This window comes from Thunnus albacares, chromosome 8 (assembly GCF_914725855.1).
Source record: "Thunnus albacares chromosome 8, fThuAlb1.1, whole genome shotgun sequence".
Lineage (NCBI taxonomy): Eukaryota > Metazoa > Chordata > Actinopteri > Scombriformes > Scombridae > Thunnus > Thunnus albacares.
The window spans coordinates 11444844-11461995 of NC_058113.1; the positions used below are offsets into that span (position 1 = coordinate 11444844).

General features: G+C 38.3%; 1 protein-coding gene across 7 annotated transcripts in view; it reads left to right on the top strand.

Moving 5' to 3' along the window:
* Positions 1-17152, top strand: part of LOC122986830 (CUB and sushi domain-containing protein 3-like) — a 235381-nt gene that overhangs the window by 78180 nt on the left and 140049 nt on the right. For all 7 annotated transcript variants that reach the window (XM_044358248.1, XM_044358249.1, XM_044358251.1 and 4 more), the window contains 7 exons: positions 420-607; positions 5116-5304; positions 7932-8048; positions 10905-11120; positions 12541-12729; positions 13803-13972; positions 15271-15427. In XM_044358248.1, coding sequence (XP_044214183.1) covers positions 420-607; positions 5116-5304; positions 7932-8048; positions 10905-11120; positions 12541-12729; positions 13803-13972; positions 15271-15427 — 1226 coding nt within the window. The remainder of the gene's footprint in view (positions 1-419; positions 608-5115; positions 5305-7931; positions 8049-10904; positions 11121-12540; positions 12730-13802; positions 13973-15270; positions 15428-17152) is intronic.

The following is a 17152-nucleotide window of genomic DNA, read 5'->3' on the forward strand; positions in this document are numbered from 1 at the left end:
TATACTGGAGGTAATATACTCCTTTTTTAAGCTCTTTGCATTTATAACATTGAGAGGTGTGAATTTTCTCTTGTTGAAAAGGTTTGAAAGTACTTTTTTTCCCACAGTTTTGATAGTTATATTGGAAGTCTGTGTCAATGTCACTTGTTTAATGATGTAGAGACCTGAGTGTGACCACAAATCCATACCATGTCAGATATGAAAGAAACTCATTGATCGTATACTATTGCAATAATTGGAATGCTTGCTGTGCAAGATATTTCTTCTCATTTATCTCCTCAAAGTTAGAATGTTTTCTCTGTGGACAGAACAAGCTAAATGGTTTCAAACTGACTAATCTGTCAAACTACAAGTATTGTTTTGAATGCAAATAATTGTCTACTCTGCCATTCCCTCTTTCTTCTCTCTTTATTTGTAAGGTTTCAAACTGAGCTCAGTTATGACTTCCTAGAAGTGCATGATGGCCCCAACCTGCTCTCCCCTCTGATTGGCTCTTTCAATGGAACCCAGGTTCCTCAGTTCCTGTTTAGTAGCAGCAACACCCTATATCTGCTTTTCACCACTGATAACAGCAGATCAAACAGTGGCTTCAAGATCTTCTATGAAGGTGAGAGTACCTGTATGCTACTATTGCCTGAACATTAAAGTGGATGATTTATAAATGCAAATTATTTTTTGAATGACACACAAATATTCTTAGTACTTTTCAAACTATTTCAAAACATTTAATTAATTTTAAATCAGGTACATCAAATAAAGGAAAGAAAAAAAGAGACAGAAGTCCAAATAGGCACTAAAGACCAGCCTGTACTCACAAGAAAAACGACAATATAGGTCTAAAATTCAGGCCGGTAAAAACGACGTTACGTTTGAGTGACAGACGCCATATAGTGGCCATAGTAATTATGACCCGGGTGAATTGACGCAGTTTAGATGATGTCAATATAAGGTGACTTCCTTATTAGAAGGAGGTGAGTTGGGTGGATGGCTAGATAGTTAGTTAGATAGATGGCAAAAAGTGGACTTAGCTGCAGCCTGCTTACAACTGTGAGTGTCATTTTTCCAACTGCGGGTCGGGACATTTTTAAAAAGAATCATAACAACGTTACGTTTTTTTTTACAGTCACCATTACGATGAAGGTTGCATAACTTTACGGAAGTACTAACTACGTTTCAAGTGATCGTTTTAACTCCAAAACCATGATTCCCTTTATCTAACCCTAACCAAGTGTTCTTTGTGCCAAAACCTAAACAGACCTCAATCACAGCGTTGTCACATCATAAATGTTACAAATCATCGTACGATTTGCAACTGTTTTGGAAAGCTGCATTTTACGCTATATAGGTCGTTCTGAAAACGCTACTTAGGGTCGTTCTATGTGGTCCCTTAATTATAAGGATGTGTTGCTGGAAATTTAGATTGGCTCACCATTCTTGTAACATTTAGAACGAGTTTAGAATGAATCTATGTGTCAAAACCAAACCTGTGCTGAGAGCTTGTTTCAAGTGGATTACATGACAAGAGCACCAGTATTGTCAGAACAACTTGGCTGAAAGAGATTCACATGATAAAACTAAATGTATTCTGCTTAAGTGCTGGTATAAAAAAATCCAGAGTGAGACTGCATCATTTTAAACATTGTTTATTTTAGAGGGAGACCAAGGTCAACACTACTATTGTGAATCTTCTGTTACCACTTATGTTAATTCTTAAGGGTATTTCACAGAATTATTTAAGGTTGAGCAGTAGTTTTAAAACCACAGTTTTTGTAAAGCCTTTTTTGTGAGAGGTTAGGGGACGACTCAGCTTATTGAGTACACCTGACTGTCGCTGTATTCTGTAAATGTAAACTATCACTGAAAGTAAAAGGCAAAGAGTTCAGTGGGAATCTTTTTTTTTTTTTTTTTTTTTGGTCAAGAAAGGACTACATCAGACACCTTTGTCTGGAGCTGTCATCCCACATGACAATGTGCCTAATGCTCTCTGGCCTTTTTGCTGAGATATGGACCTTCCCCAAATCCCAGTTCCCAGATTCACTGTTTGACTAGCTAAATGTGTTCTTGCACTTCACTGCTCCTTCAGGTGCAACAGTTGCCCTGAGTTTAAAGATGGAAGGTTGGCTTCAAGTGCAAAGACTGCCTCAGAAAATCTTAGAGGTCCATAATACCCCAAGTAACTACCGTCTGGGTAAAATCTTCCTGTTCTCAGGGGACCTTATGTTGGACATTTTTCTTTCCACATCATTATCTATAGAGTGGTAGTGTTTGAAAAATCAAATAGAAAAATAATCTGGACATAGCGTGATCTATTTTCACGATTGTTTGTACTAGCACCATTACCCTTGTCACTCAGATGTGATTCATAAGACAGAGTTTGTTATTATGTCTGTATTATTGACTGAAAGCAGACCACAAGTGCCTTTGTCTTATTATGTTCCACTCTCAAGTGCATTTCTCTTTTGTTGATGAGGCTATCGAAAAGCAATAACAGTAAGATCAAATTAGCTTCTTCATTGCAATTTCGGACGTATCTTATTGCTGAAATGCTTTGGGGAAACCCAGCCTATAGTTCATTTGTGAGATTGGTCTTACAGAATAGGGCTGTGGTGAATTATGCTGTGAATAAATGGAGGCACAGAAACACTGCTTTATTCTCTTTGTACGTAATAGGTAACTTAGACCTATTCAGTTGCAAGAACTAAATCAAAATGTTAGCAAATCATATGTAGGCCTCACATAATCTAAGTGTTTCTGGTTTATGATTTACTGACATAGGATTGGGGATGGATGGAAATATTTTTCTCCACCAAAGTGGAACCCTAGAGGGCAGCACCAGAAGTGAATCAATGAATGCTGTACTTCTCTAACATATTCAGCCAAATCCATGTGTGTTTTCTTGCTAAAATATTACTCAGGGAGTAGAGCAAGACAAGTTGTCTATGGAGGCCTAGTAGTACACAGGAAGAACCCTGGTATCACACATGAATAATCCTTCATCCTGGTCTACCAAAGAGGTTAAATGTTGATGAGAGTAATCTATAGCTCACAAACCACACATCAAAACCCAGGCTTTTACTGTGTTTCCCTATTAACTATCTCATTTTGACGATGGCATGCATATGGCCAAAATTAATTTCTGCAGGCGCAGCAGTATACCGACACTCCTGCTAATGGACTAGACTTTACTTGCCTTTTCATGTCGGACCACTTTTGTTTGACTTTCTGAGAGCGTGTGTATCCGATGCTCTTCGTGTCTGAAGTGGGTAATATTTTACATAAATTTTACATAGTATACTGTACCTTTTTAAATGCACTTCATGATGGCTAACAGCCACTGATGCTGGACAGACATCCCACAATGAACAGGACACTATTTGCTGACATGTCTTATTCCTTTGACTCAGTCAATCACCTAAAACTACTGCAGTGCCAGAAATTGGACTCTATCCAGGACACCTTAGAAAGAGAACAAAAGGTGATGGCAAGTTGTGCGTACAGCTTGCTTAAATTGTCAATCAGCATTTCTTTTTAAATAATAATACAAAATATATGTATGATGGTCATAGTGTGATTCAAGCAGCTCAAGGATCTGTTCTTGATCAGATGCACTTCTATTCAAAGATCTGTTTTTCATGATACCTTGCTGACTGTTTTTAATTGGTGCTCTGGTAATATCATTTTCCATACCTCTTACATAGATGGATGGATGAACAGACAGTTGGACCATAGACATTTCCCCAGTAATCCAAAAATGATTTTAAATGATTAAATTCATAAGATTAACTATCACACGTTCAAAATAAATTGTTTGTGAAATGACACAGTTAAGAGATTAAAATACAGAATCTGTATTATTAAGATCCAGTATATTAGAATAGCTTATCCACCAATGGACTGTTTACATAACTGTTGCCAGTCAGTGACTAAAATCAGCATATTTTTAGCACTTCAAAAGCAAATCTACTTGGATGATATCCAAATAGCAGACCTGGAAATCACTACGAAAAATGGAGGAATCTGTTTTCAGCTTGCATCACTGAAGATTAAGAGTGAGCCGGCACTACTGTACAACCAGCTTATTCTAGTAGCACACCAGGAGAAAAAAAATGTTGTAAATACTAGGAGTATTGATGCAACACATTCATAGAAAAGAAGGAAGTACAGTTTCACTGAGGTCATATCCCCAACTCTCTCTCCACATGAAACTGGTGTGTGACTTAGAGATAGCATGAAGATGAAACCTTGTTTTCCTTAACATCAGTCCAACCAACAACTCTATCAAGGTTACCAAGAAAGAAATTTTCAAACATCACAGCAGTCAAACTCTGAGCCAAAACCTTCTTCATGAACAGTGCAACAGTGCACTTTACTTCAAAGCCTCAACTGCATCACATTATAAAACAGCCTTTGCTATTGTCTGAAATGTGTGTTTGTGTCTTTTTTTTTGTCATGTAATATATTTTTTCCCATTTTTATGTAAGCATGAGCGACAATGTATTTTTAAAGATAAAAGTCAAAATAAAAGTAAATGTCTTTCTTTGGAAAACTCAACTTGTTTTCTCTCGATGTACGCGACCTGAGACCTACCTTTGTTGTGTTGATCGTAATAACATCAAAGGTTCTGTCAGGACAGTTTTTCTGTGAGTGTGGCCTAGAAAATTTACTGATTGCAAAAAATAGAATTGCCATTTTATGTTACATGAATGCTGTATGACTTCAATATACCTCTGCAGCTTAACAGTTTTTATTTTATTATTTTATTTGCATCCTTTACAGTATAAATAGTTGAACGGAATCTGACTGAGAAATGCTGTGTGACAGAATAAGAAGACAGAGGTCACGTAATAATGATAATGTTGTTGTTATTAATATACTACTAATAATAGTAGGCTAATAATAGTAGTAACAGACAACAACCCCATTTTACTGCAAAAAATAGTCACTTATACATAGTTTTCATCATAGCAATAATTTTAATTACAGACCGTATAAACAATGAAGACTTGGCTATAAAAATCAAATCCAGTATTAGATCAATTTAAATGTAAGTGCAAAAAAGGACAACACATTTAAAGCATATTCAAGAAATAACTGTTTGATTTTCTGTTTTTCTAGTTGTCACATTGGACACCTACTCCTGCATGGATCCTGGTATCCCTGTGAATGGTATGCGGCTTAGCCATGACTTGTCCATCGGATCTACAGTATCCTTCCAGTGTGATCCAGGATACAGGCTGAGCCACGAGGAACCACTGGTTTGTGAGAAGAACCACTTCTGGAGCCACCCTCTGCCCACTTGTGATGGTACGTCTACGTTACTGCTGAATGATACATTACGCACCTTAGGTACAGTAAAGGAAATATTGTCAGCCCCATATTTTGCAGGGCATTCCAGCACAAGCCTTGGTCTCATTCATGAAATCCTTGACACCACTCTCCTCCACAGCCTTAACTGTCCCCCAAATATAGAGACCACCCTCCTTGTCCTTGTAAAATTCTAACATGAATGTTAAGCGTAATTGGAGGGACATCTAATAATGCACCTCATTTTGACTAGAAGTACTGATTAAATTCCAAACAGCACCACATCTTCTCATTAAGATGTAAGCATTATTTTGAGAAATTACACATAAAAAGCCTATTTGGACATGCAGTATGTATACAGTGAGTCACGGTGTTTGTAGTACTGGTAAAATGATTTAGCTTGGCGTTTCAGTTCATTCATGTTACCATGTGCACACTTTAGAAACTAAACCAAAATATTTCATGTCCATCACAGTTTCAACAAAATAATTTTTCAGCAGCACACCACTTTCATGCGTTCGTATCTCTACCTTGCCTCCCAGGCATCTGCCCTCTCACAGGCTGATGTTAGATAAGACCTGCCAAAAATGAAAATAATAAATGATGACCTATGACCAGGACAACTGGCCGGGCTTTTTAGTCACAAATACTGAAAGGATGCTGCCACTAGTAACTGGCAAGAAGTGTCAAAACTAATTTTGTACAAGTTAACTGGATTCTAACGGCAGCTGCTTCCATCGCTGTATTTATTCTCAAACCTAAAATAAAAACATGGCCTTTTTGGCAAGAAGTAGCGGCACAAGTGTAAGTGACTATGAGTAGCCCACAGCAGGTCTGAGTGTGTGGCAGAGACTCATAACCAAACAAGCGCTTTTCAAAATGCTTTTTATTCAACAAATAGACCAGTCATTGTGTGAATAATGTACTTGGGGTGTTATGAATCATGTAATACTGAAGACAGATTATGCTCAACTTCAAAGCATGAAGTTCATCATGTTCCTGGTAGTTTTGATATCCTACATAATCTCTCTCTCTGGGCCGTGTTTGTACAGTTTTGCTTTTTGTGCTATTTGGAGGCACACTGAAGGACAATGTGGCGTTTATTGTTGCATTATACAAACTGTAAATGATATCCCTTAGTCATGGACCACTCAGTTGAAAGAATGTAACAAATAAAAAACATGCAAGGGTTGGCGGGAAGCACAATATTGTGTATGTGATACACTGCCATGTAATACAGCTTCATCTTAAAGGCTGTCCTGAAAATTCCTTTTATATCTTGGAGCATTTGCCAGACTGGTGCCAAATGCCTTGGCTTGCTGCCTACGGAGCCTCTAAAGTAGATCCTTTGCCAAGTGTACTCATCCACTTTTAATGACTTTATGTAATTTTGGCTCATTAATAAAATATTTGATATAATTTTGTTGGTGGGTAAGGATTCAGGCCTTGATGTGTTGTGCTTGCTGGAGGGCCCAAGGGTGGAAGGAGTGAGGATGAGAGGGGGGGGAGGGGTGGGGCGGGTTGCAGCTGTGAAGCCTCAGGCATCTCAGTGATCCTCCGAAACATCATCTGACATTCACTACTTTGAAAATATGTACATGCAGAAGAGTTCTACTTCTAATATTTGTCAGCGATCGCTGTTTTGAGGAAGGCATCCAGGCATTCGGCTATCAAGCCACATTCAGGCCAAAGAAAACGCACACACACTCATTCACTTAAAGAAGAAGAGGAGGAAAATACAAAGCCTGTAAAATTTCATGAATGCTTCATTTAAAAAGCAGTGCCCTTTATGTGAAGTGACCTTTTAGTTGAAGTACGATGACAACATGAGAAAATGGTTGCAGCTTTAAACAATATCCAGTTAGACCAGTTAACCTTCAGACGGATCTAGCATTAACCCCCCCAACCCCCCACCCCCTGGACCTCAGCAGCCAATGAGGGTAGAGATTTATCTCATTAACTTCCTTTGATGAGATAAGGAGCTTTCTGGCAGTAAATTATATGTCAATAGTCAACATGCATGTGAGTTATATTACTGAGGTGACAATGAGTGCTACTCCTTTAGACAACAGTCCCTATCAGCTCATCTGTAAATACTCTACACGGTGGGTTGCAACTGGATTATCCTCCCAACCTGACTGAAAAGGGAGTAGGATGCTGCACTGGAGTGATTGTTTCTATTTGGAAGAATATAGAATCACTTTGAAGTAACAATCAGAAGAAACCCATATGCTCTAATCCACTAAATATGCTTGCGTCAGTTATTGTATATTATAAGTAAATTTAATGGATTATCATGTTTTCTGACAATGTCTTTTAGTTTTAAGATACCATATGAGAGAAGAATATTTAGATGGATAGCTGAATTAATGAATAATTCATTGTCCTGGTAGGCAGAAGGTTAGTTTGGAGAGAGAGAGGGAGAGAAAAAAAACATTGTGTTGGCAGAATTACAGGTACTCATAAAAATAGCAGGACAGGATGTGATATGACTCAAATGCATTATTCATTGAAATTCCTCCTCTGTCTTCAGGTGAAGGATTTATTGGTTCATTTACAGTTTTCTTTCTTTCTTTCTTTTTTTTTGCAGCAACAGGAATCATTCATTATCTTCTCTTTCTATTCAGCATCATGCGGTGGGGATATCAGAGGACCTGGAGGGATCATCCTTTCACCTGGCTACCCAGAGCTGTACCCCAACTCCTTAAACTGTACATGGACTGTAGAGGTCAGCCATGGAAAAGGTAGGAGTGTTTGTAGTAAACCACGCAAATATGAGTATACATATAATACATTCTAAAAAACATTTGTTGTTTTGGTCTCAAGGCTCGTATAGCTTGGGAACCCATTGAATTATAGATATGTGTTTTTTTTTTACTTGCATAGATCATTCAAATACTACCCATCAGTCACATCTAGTTTATTTTTATAATCCTTTCCATAGCGACACCCTCAGCAGTCCTAACAATGGGCAAATTATGGAACTATAAATTAAAAGGGCCCTCTCAACAGGTTCCAAGAACATTAGAGGGATTTATTATTATGAAGTGAGAAGTGCAAGAAGCATATATTTTACTTCGACAAAGACAATTTAAATCCACTTATCCTTTTATTTCCATCTTTGGGACCAGTGCAGGATATGCATAGGGATAATAATAGACTCTGAGGTATTCACTTTTACTTTAATTTGTTGCTCTTCTTTCTCAGCAGTTCTTCCACTTATTTCACTTATTTTAGCAAATGTTTAGCAATAGGCTGCTTTTATACATTCCTCAGTTGGATTGCATTTTATACATTTTTACTCATTTCGTGAACATCTGTGACATTTAGTTGTTAACCAGGTAAGGGAATCATGCTATCTCAATTCTATTCATGTATTATTCCTTATTTTATTCGTTTAATTCCATGATCGCAGCACTTACTGTCAGTTATATGATCAGTAACCAGTTCTCTAAGACGTTCTCATTCATTATCATTTGAAAAGCACGCTGAGCTTATCTCAGTGCCCAGGCACTTAGCTTTATTATCCTGATATTTTACCATCATTTTCCTTGTTATCCCCAACCTATGTGTACATTGAAATGGCGTATTGTACTCTTTGTACATCACCAGTTGACACTATCATCAAAATCTAGGGCCTCCTCTCAAGAGTTATATACACCTGTACAAGTCAGGTGTCCAATTTGTGTGTAATGAAAAATACTGTGCAAAACCAGGATGACTTGTACATGGACCAAACCTAAAACCCCCAAGTATGATAAATAAATGTGATGAATTATAAATAATAAGGGATAATATTCAGCTTTTAAACATTCCATGTTTCGATAATCCATGAATATCTCCATGACGAGTAGAGTCCACCTGTGCCAAATTCAGTTGACTGGATATGATTAGGAAGGTAGGGTCTCAAAATTCATAGAGTAAGTCTCAGCAGAAGCCAAGTCATGAAATCCGAGGATTACTGTGTATACCTCGAGACAGAATTGTGTTAAGAGGTACATCTGAAAAAGGGTTTAAAGTGATTGCTAAAGCATCAATGTTCGCAGAAGCACAGCAGTTTCCATGACTGTAAAATGGAAAAAGTTTTTAACCACTAAGATTTCCTCCAGACTTATCCTTCTAGAAATACTTGTATAACTATCTTGGTTTAGAGAGGTAACCAGAACAATACTATAGCCTATGTACTGTAGCCCATGTCCAACATAGTATATGTTTCCCTTACATGGTTCTCATTATATTGACTTTAGATTAGATTAGATTTCTTTCTACACAACCTGAAACACAGATGATGTTTCCTGTCAGGGGTCTCTTCCCTACATCAAGAACTATTCAAATCTCTTACTTTATTTGTTTTTTTATCTTTAATTTTGGCACTTATGTGGTGTATTTTTAACCTGTGACTACTGACTGGTAGACAAATTCATCAGTATGGATATTTGTTATGCAAGTATTCCACTCAGCAATTACCAACATCCTCTACCTACTGTATTAAAATATTGGGATGTCCCCTTAAGGGGGTGGTTCTTGATTAATTGATCATTTGCCTTTACTCTCTGTAATATAATTGCCATTTTGTGGAGCACAATCAATCATTTCATTTTGTTATTCATATTATAGCCATTTAGGACTTTCTGTATCAAGTGAGCCAAACATTGCGGAGGACATTATAGAGTCGTATTAGAACAGATTCAACAGATGGCATTAAAATGGCAGCACTTATTGTACCGAAAAGCAGCCAACTGGCCATCATGGACAGAATGAAGATGATGTCTGAGTTACAGTGTGAAAATAGAAGCACAGTTTGTAGAGTTAGATCTTCTTTTCCAGCCTAACCATTACCATATTTTGTTGATTAAAACTTTAGAATAATTTTGACCAACCTACAACAGATTTATTGTCAGTTTACATTTTCTTCTCTCTTCCAATGTGATTATATATCAATACCTTTTGTCACCTTAGTTAGGGAGGTGTTGCTTTTAGAGTGCTTTCAAAGTTTAGCGTGGTGGGCAGAAGCCTAAGTGTGAGAAATACTGACTCTGGTCATGCACTGATGGAAAGGCCATACTTCTGCAATGACACAGTTTTAAGATAGAAAATTAAAAAGCAATAAGAACAAAAGGCAGCTGTGAATTTTCACTGTAGGTTTTTCTATTCACTTTACATTTTCCTTTTTCCATTTTCATTTTAGTATAATTAATTTTAGTATGATCATTCCAAGTGCTGTAAGGATTAAAGCCCTTATTAATTAATTAATTAGTATTAATTAGAAATGCACTGTAGGGATAGATGTCTCAGAGAGCTAAACCTAAATTAATAAAAGTGATTTTTAATCGTGATGTTGACATTTGAAATTATAGCTAAAATTTTAATTCAATAATAGTCACATTCTTTTTGAGGTCCTTGCATTCAGTTTCAGTCTGTTCCCAAAAACTAATTAACAAATCACTTCATCATTATCATTTCCTAACCATATGGGTCCGTATTTAGATGACAATGTCAAATGTATGCATTATATATTCCATTCAAAGCTTTTTCAATAGTGATTTTTCATCTACTGCTGGAAACCTCTAATGCTGGGCTTTCTTATTTTCTCCTCCAAGGTGTCCAATTCACTTTTCACTCCTTCCACCTGGAGGATCATCATGACTACCTTCTGATAACAGAAAACGGCAGTTTCGCTCAGCCGCTGGCTCGACTCACCGGCTCAGAGAAGCCTGCGCAAGTTAATGCTGGCCTGTATGGGAACTTCAAGGCCCAACTACGCTTCATTTCTGACTTCTCCATATCGCTGCAGGGATTCAACATCTCCTTTTCGGGTATGAAGGCCTATGGGGATTCTGTCTGTCAGAGACAGGGAGGGGGGGAATGTAGACAGTATGAGTGGGGAAGGTTTTAAAAGAGGAAGGAGGATGAATTGTGTAGGGGAGGCAGAAGGGAGGAGTGGGGATACTGAAAATGTAGTGGGTGGAGTTGTAAAGTCGGAGTAGGGTAGAAAGCAAAAGTGAAAGACACAGTGACACTCAGAGAGGGATAGACAGCTCATTCAATGATGAGATGATGAAAAGTGCTAAGCCTCTCTAAAACATGCATAAAGTAACATGTGAGGAGTGATTTGTCGGTCAGAACGGGAGCAGGATTAAGGAAGACCGTGCCTCAGGCTGCGCTGATCAGAGCAGGATAATTAGAGACAACGAGGTCACGCAGGTAGAGGGTGTCTGACCGTGATAGGAATGATCATCAAAGCAAGCCATGTGGGTCAGTATCCTCAGGACTGAGGAGACGAAGGAAGAGGAGGGGGGTTTGTACAGAAATAATGGGCCTCCCACGCAGAGACCAAGGAGTGGAGACATAGAGAGAGGTTGAGACGCATGGCTAAGGGAGAGAGAGAGAGAGAGAGAGAGAGAGAGAGAGAGAGGAGATGAGACAGATGGTGATGCTGAGTGAGCAGGTTTGATGGAGAAGACGGCGAGAGGGAGAGAGCGTGATGGAGAGAGAAAAAGCGAGAGACATAGAGAGATAATAAAGTAGAAAAAGTGAAGGAGGAAAAAGGGTCTGCTTCATGAGCATTCTGGCTAAATGTCTGCCTGCTGTTTGTTGAAGTGAAGCATAACTTATGCCGCTATGAATATTCATGAAATTTAGTTTGGGGGTGCGTGTGTGCACGCTCTGTAATTAGCATCTATAGATTTCCTGATTAGAATTCATTTTTTAACCTTTCCTGACCTTTGATGAGAATTTGCCGATATTATCAGGCCACATCTTACAGTAGGGTGCTGGTCTAACATTTTGCTGTGATAAAATCAATAGGCCTACATAGTTGTGCATACTGCCAAATTACAGGCCGTGAGAAGAATGCTGCAGGGAGTAAGACCTCACTGTTGCATCTACGTCTCAAATGATAAGACCATCGACTGCACATGTATAATAATATTGCACACAGGGTGGCCCAGTTTTTTAGAGAGCACATCCTTCCTGGGTTCAAGCTTTTGGCATGCATCCCAACCCGATGAAGTGTCCTTGAGCAAGACGGTTAAATCCTCATAAGCTACGGTATTGCTTTTCTTTGGGGCAAAGTGCACTCAGTTTCCTTGAGGGGAGCAACAGAACAGTCTAAGTTTTCCCATGGGTAGTAATACCAATATCAAGTATGAGTAAGGAACAAATCATAATAATAGAATACTAGAACTACATTTTTCTCACATTTTTATTTGTTGCAACTGATTTTTTTGTTTCCAGAGTACGATCTTGAACCCTGTCAGAACCCTGGAACGCCTCGTTTTGGCTGGCACACAGGCTCCAGCTTTGGAATCGGTGACTCGCTGTCGTTCTACTGCAACACCGGCTATCGTCTACAGGGGGCGAGGGAGATTGTATGCTTGGGAGGTGGCCGCCGCATGTGGAGTGCCCCTCTGCCAAGGTGTGTGGGTACGTTGTCAGCAGCTTTTATTCTGTTTTCTCTCCTGCTTGTATATTTATATTGAAAGATTTACACTGTTAGCCAGTATCAGGTTTTTAACGCATTTGGCACAGATATAAACTTTTTATTACACACTGAAGTACATTTACTTAAGTAGAATACAATTAAAAGCTCAGGCCTGTGATTAATAGTGTTGTGAAATGCTAGGTTAAAACTAGCCTCGGAGATCTCTTTTTCACTAAAGGGTGCTCCAAGGGCAGATAGGCCAGAGAGAGGAGTTTGCACTGATTTTTTTTTTCCCCCTAGAGAAGCTCAATTACATTAAATATACCTATTAAAAGCTGACTCTAGAGATACTGTGCTATCTTTTCATAGCAAAGGCATTTTGTCATTTAAACTGGTCTCATCACTCCCTGTAATGAAGTGCTTAACATGTTGCAAAACCCTGTCTCTGGCTCACTAGTTTAGCTCTGAGTTAGGAAAGGGCTGCCATGTTGGCATAAATTTTGCATGATATAAATGTTGGAAGCGGTATTGAGTTTTAAAGTATGCATGCTCTTGTTTTAAAGGAAAACAAATACAGATTTCATCATATGTTGCTTGGTATACAGATAACATGCAAGGGAATGCCAGAATATATTGTATTGCCATCCCTACCATTTTAAGTCTGTTGTTTGCTTTTGACTTGTTTATTCAGAACAGTTTATTTTGGAAAGCAATTGTCTACTCACTTGTCTAAGCATGGTACATGAATGCCAGTGTGGTAAATCTTAGAAATAATAGACAGACTGTAAAGTTTTTACACTGAATGTTTAACAGTGTGCTCAATGTTTCACAGCATGTCAGGGCCAGCTGATAATGATTATTATGATACTAGCAATAAGAGGGATGGACATTTGAATCGCTGATTATTATCATCCAAATAAGCTATTTGTATTGTACCTTTATCTGTTAAGAGCTAATGTAGCAGTAGTATAAAGTCTCTTCATTTTAGTGTATTTATTCGGTAGATGCTGTTTTTGCAGTGCCTGTTGTTGTGTGACTGATTATGTTTATTGTCTGTGTATTTGTTTTCTTGCAGCGGAGTGCGGATCAACAGTCTCCAACAATGAGGGAGTTCTTTTGTCGCCAAACTATCCGATGAACTATGACAACAGCCACGAATGTGTGTACAGCATTCAGGTCCAAACAGGCAAAGGCATCAACATCACTGCCAGCACCTTTCAACTCGCACAAGGTGACATCCTGAAGGTAAAGACACAACGCACTCTTTGTTGACAGAAAATAGATAACCAAAAAATAAACAGAGGCCTTGTACTGATAACTAAGTCAAATCAATTTGTGTCATTTAAAGAAAATGTTTAAATATATGAGGCAAGTCCGTTGGCTTTTCATTGTGTACAACATGGGAAAATAGAAAAGGGATTTTTATGGAAAGCACCAGGCAGAATGCAGAATTGTTTTGCCTTAGAAGTCAGAGCAAAAGTCAAACCGCAGCAGCAGCACAATCATTCCTTTGGGAAGGAAGGGATTCGTTTCTTTGCTCAAGAGCATTTTAACAGTTTTGGTAAGCACCACAGATGTGATGCAAATGACTGTGTAGTCCCCACTTCACAGCTGGAGCACACTCTTTCTGGAATGCAGATGTCTTGTCGAATGCTCTAATTAACATAGCATTGTACCCTACTATCTGTGTTTCTAGTAATGGAGTTGTGTAGACAGTAATCTCTTGTATTTAGTCATTTTGTGAACATCTGAAATGTGGGAAGACATGTTTAGAGAGCTTAACTGACTGGAAGAAAAAGGAAAAACAGTACCAACACAGCAAGTGCCCAAGTAGTATTTCAAAGGAAGAGCTTGTTATTTCACACATGTTAATCAGCAAAGATTAGGAGTGCTGCTGGAAATTCTTATTTGCAGATTTAAAAGGGGGCTTCTTCAACAGATATTTTCCATTAGGTTCATGGATCAAAAAAATCTATGATAAAAAAGAACAAATAAAGATTAAACATTCAATTATGTGTTGCAAAAATCAACAAAACAATGTAAGTACCTTGCTTTTTGTTTTACTGTGAGATGCACTGCTTTTAAACTCTAATTGCACTTTAGCCTTGTAATACTGAAGAACATGAACTACTCAGTTCATAATTGCTGTTTGCTCTTAACATTTGATTAAATAAATAGAATACCATAAATTAGAAAGAACATTAACCCTCCACATCTCCAAAACAGTCTTTTTTTTAGTTTGACGTAATGAATCCCACTATCTGCCTTGTTAATTCACCCCTACAAATGCACAGTATCAAATCAATGGGAAGAATTATGGTCACTCAAGCCAATTTTCATCTCATTCTCATTTAAGACATTGGTTTTGCAATAGAGGTGCCATATAAAACAAAGGATATACAGTACCAATAGCTTCTTTTTAATCGTGTCTCTCGTTCTTCAGTATTAATATTTAATTCTCATCATTCTACTTTATTGTGGATAGTTCATCCTTGATAAGCAGCAAAACTCTCATCATGATGTTCTTCTGTCTCTCTGATCAGGTGTATGATGGTAAAGATGGTGCAGCCCCACTCCTTAGCACATACACAGGTACATCAATGCAAAGTTTGTCCCTTACCAGCACGTCCAACTATCTGTGGCTTGAATTCTACTCTGACCAGGAGGGGACGGCAGCAGGGTTCCAGCTCATATACCATAGTAAGTCACATTTCATTTCTCTGGGGGAGGAGGGCCCTAAAGCTTTTCCAAATGACTGAATTTAGCCTCATTTCAGGAGCCAGGCATTTCAAGTAGCAGAATTTAAAAGAAATTTTTAATTGACCCTCACCCTGCTCCAGTGTCTTTCACTGTCAGGGTATCCATTAAACACAGCATGGTGTTTCTGCTCCATTCCTGCAGGAAAATTGGCTTTTTTTTCTTTTTTTTCCCTTTTTTCACCCTCCGTCTCTCTCTCTCTCTCTCTCTCTCTCTCTCTCTCTCTCTCTCTGTGAATCCCTTTTTCCTCTTTTCCTTCTTTTCCTTTGTGCTCCACTCCCATAATTAGCATCCATGCCTGCCTAACTTTACCTTGTTAAACAGGTGAATTATAGTTGAGATTGTTGGACGGTTCTGTTTGCCGTGCTTGTGTGTGCGTTTGTGCATATACGTATATAGTGTACCTCTACACGTGTGTGTGTGTGTGTGTGTGTGTGTGTGTGTGTGTGTGTGTGTAAATGTATTGAAAGTTTGGGTCATTGCTGTAAGTGGGCCAGTAATAGATGGGTTTTGTTTCTCCTCCTAATTGGCTTGCTGACTGTGTATTGTTGCTAACCGTTTCTAATTTATTACTGTGACAAGAGAATGTTTTGGTGACACTGCATTTTGCAGTCCAATTTAAAGTGTTTTTGTGTTTCACCTGCACTTGAGCTCTTTGAATTCTTTTCGTCTTCCAGCGAATTTTCAAAGGTAGAATTCAACATAGTGAGAATGGCAACGGGCTAAGTGCTGTTTTGACTTAAACAGTATGAAAGCAAAAAGGGTTTTTTGCTGACTTGCAGGAACTAGGCCTACACTGGCAATTTTAAGTCTGTGATAATTAGCCTACACCAAATGTGTCAAGTATGAACAGGTACACTATAGTTCAAATAAAATACCAGTTTTATTAAAGAGTGCAGTTCAGCATAAATAGCCATCAGCATCTAAATTCAAGTACAATTAGTTCAGAAGAAATTACGGTTTAATTACAAGCTGCCTTTTGAGTTACAGAATTACCCATAATTAAGTATCACATAATTAGATTTCATTTCTGATTTTTCTAGGGATGTGCACAAGGTAAATAGCAGAATGTAAGCTAGCACCCTTTACCCATCTCAAAGTGCAGTCTTAACTTGGTCTTTTGAACCAGAATGAATAGCCCTTTTCATCTTGGAGAGTATTGAGTGATGTATGAACAGCAAGAGAGCAAAGAGAAGGTGGGATATAGGCAACTTAAATCTTGTCTGAACATGAAATCTGATCATGTTTTCATGACTCTTCTACCAAAAGTGCTGAGGTAATTTTCTAAATGTGAGAGGTAACTGCTAGAGATTTATGCCGGGTATGACACTTGTAATACTACCATAACATCTGGTGTGGGCATGGACCTCGCTTTGAGGAGAGACCGTAAATCAGCACTGCTGGGTTTATGTGCGGCCTCTGTTGCTGCATAGCAGAACACTTACATTTAGTACCGGGGGGAAAAAAAGGACTGCATGTAAAGGCCATGGTCAAGTTCAAACATGGCAAGACTTATTGCATTTTCTTGTTTGTGGCTTGTTTATTTTATTTATTTTGTAATACCCCAAAGTGTTACGAGTGGATGGGCCGTTTCTCAATCGTGGTAAATGTCCACACTCAATTGAACATTTAATTGTGAACATCTAATTGTATTCTCTGTCCAAAAGG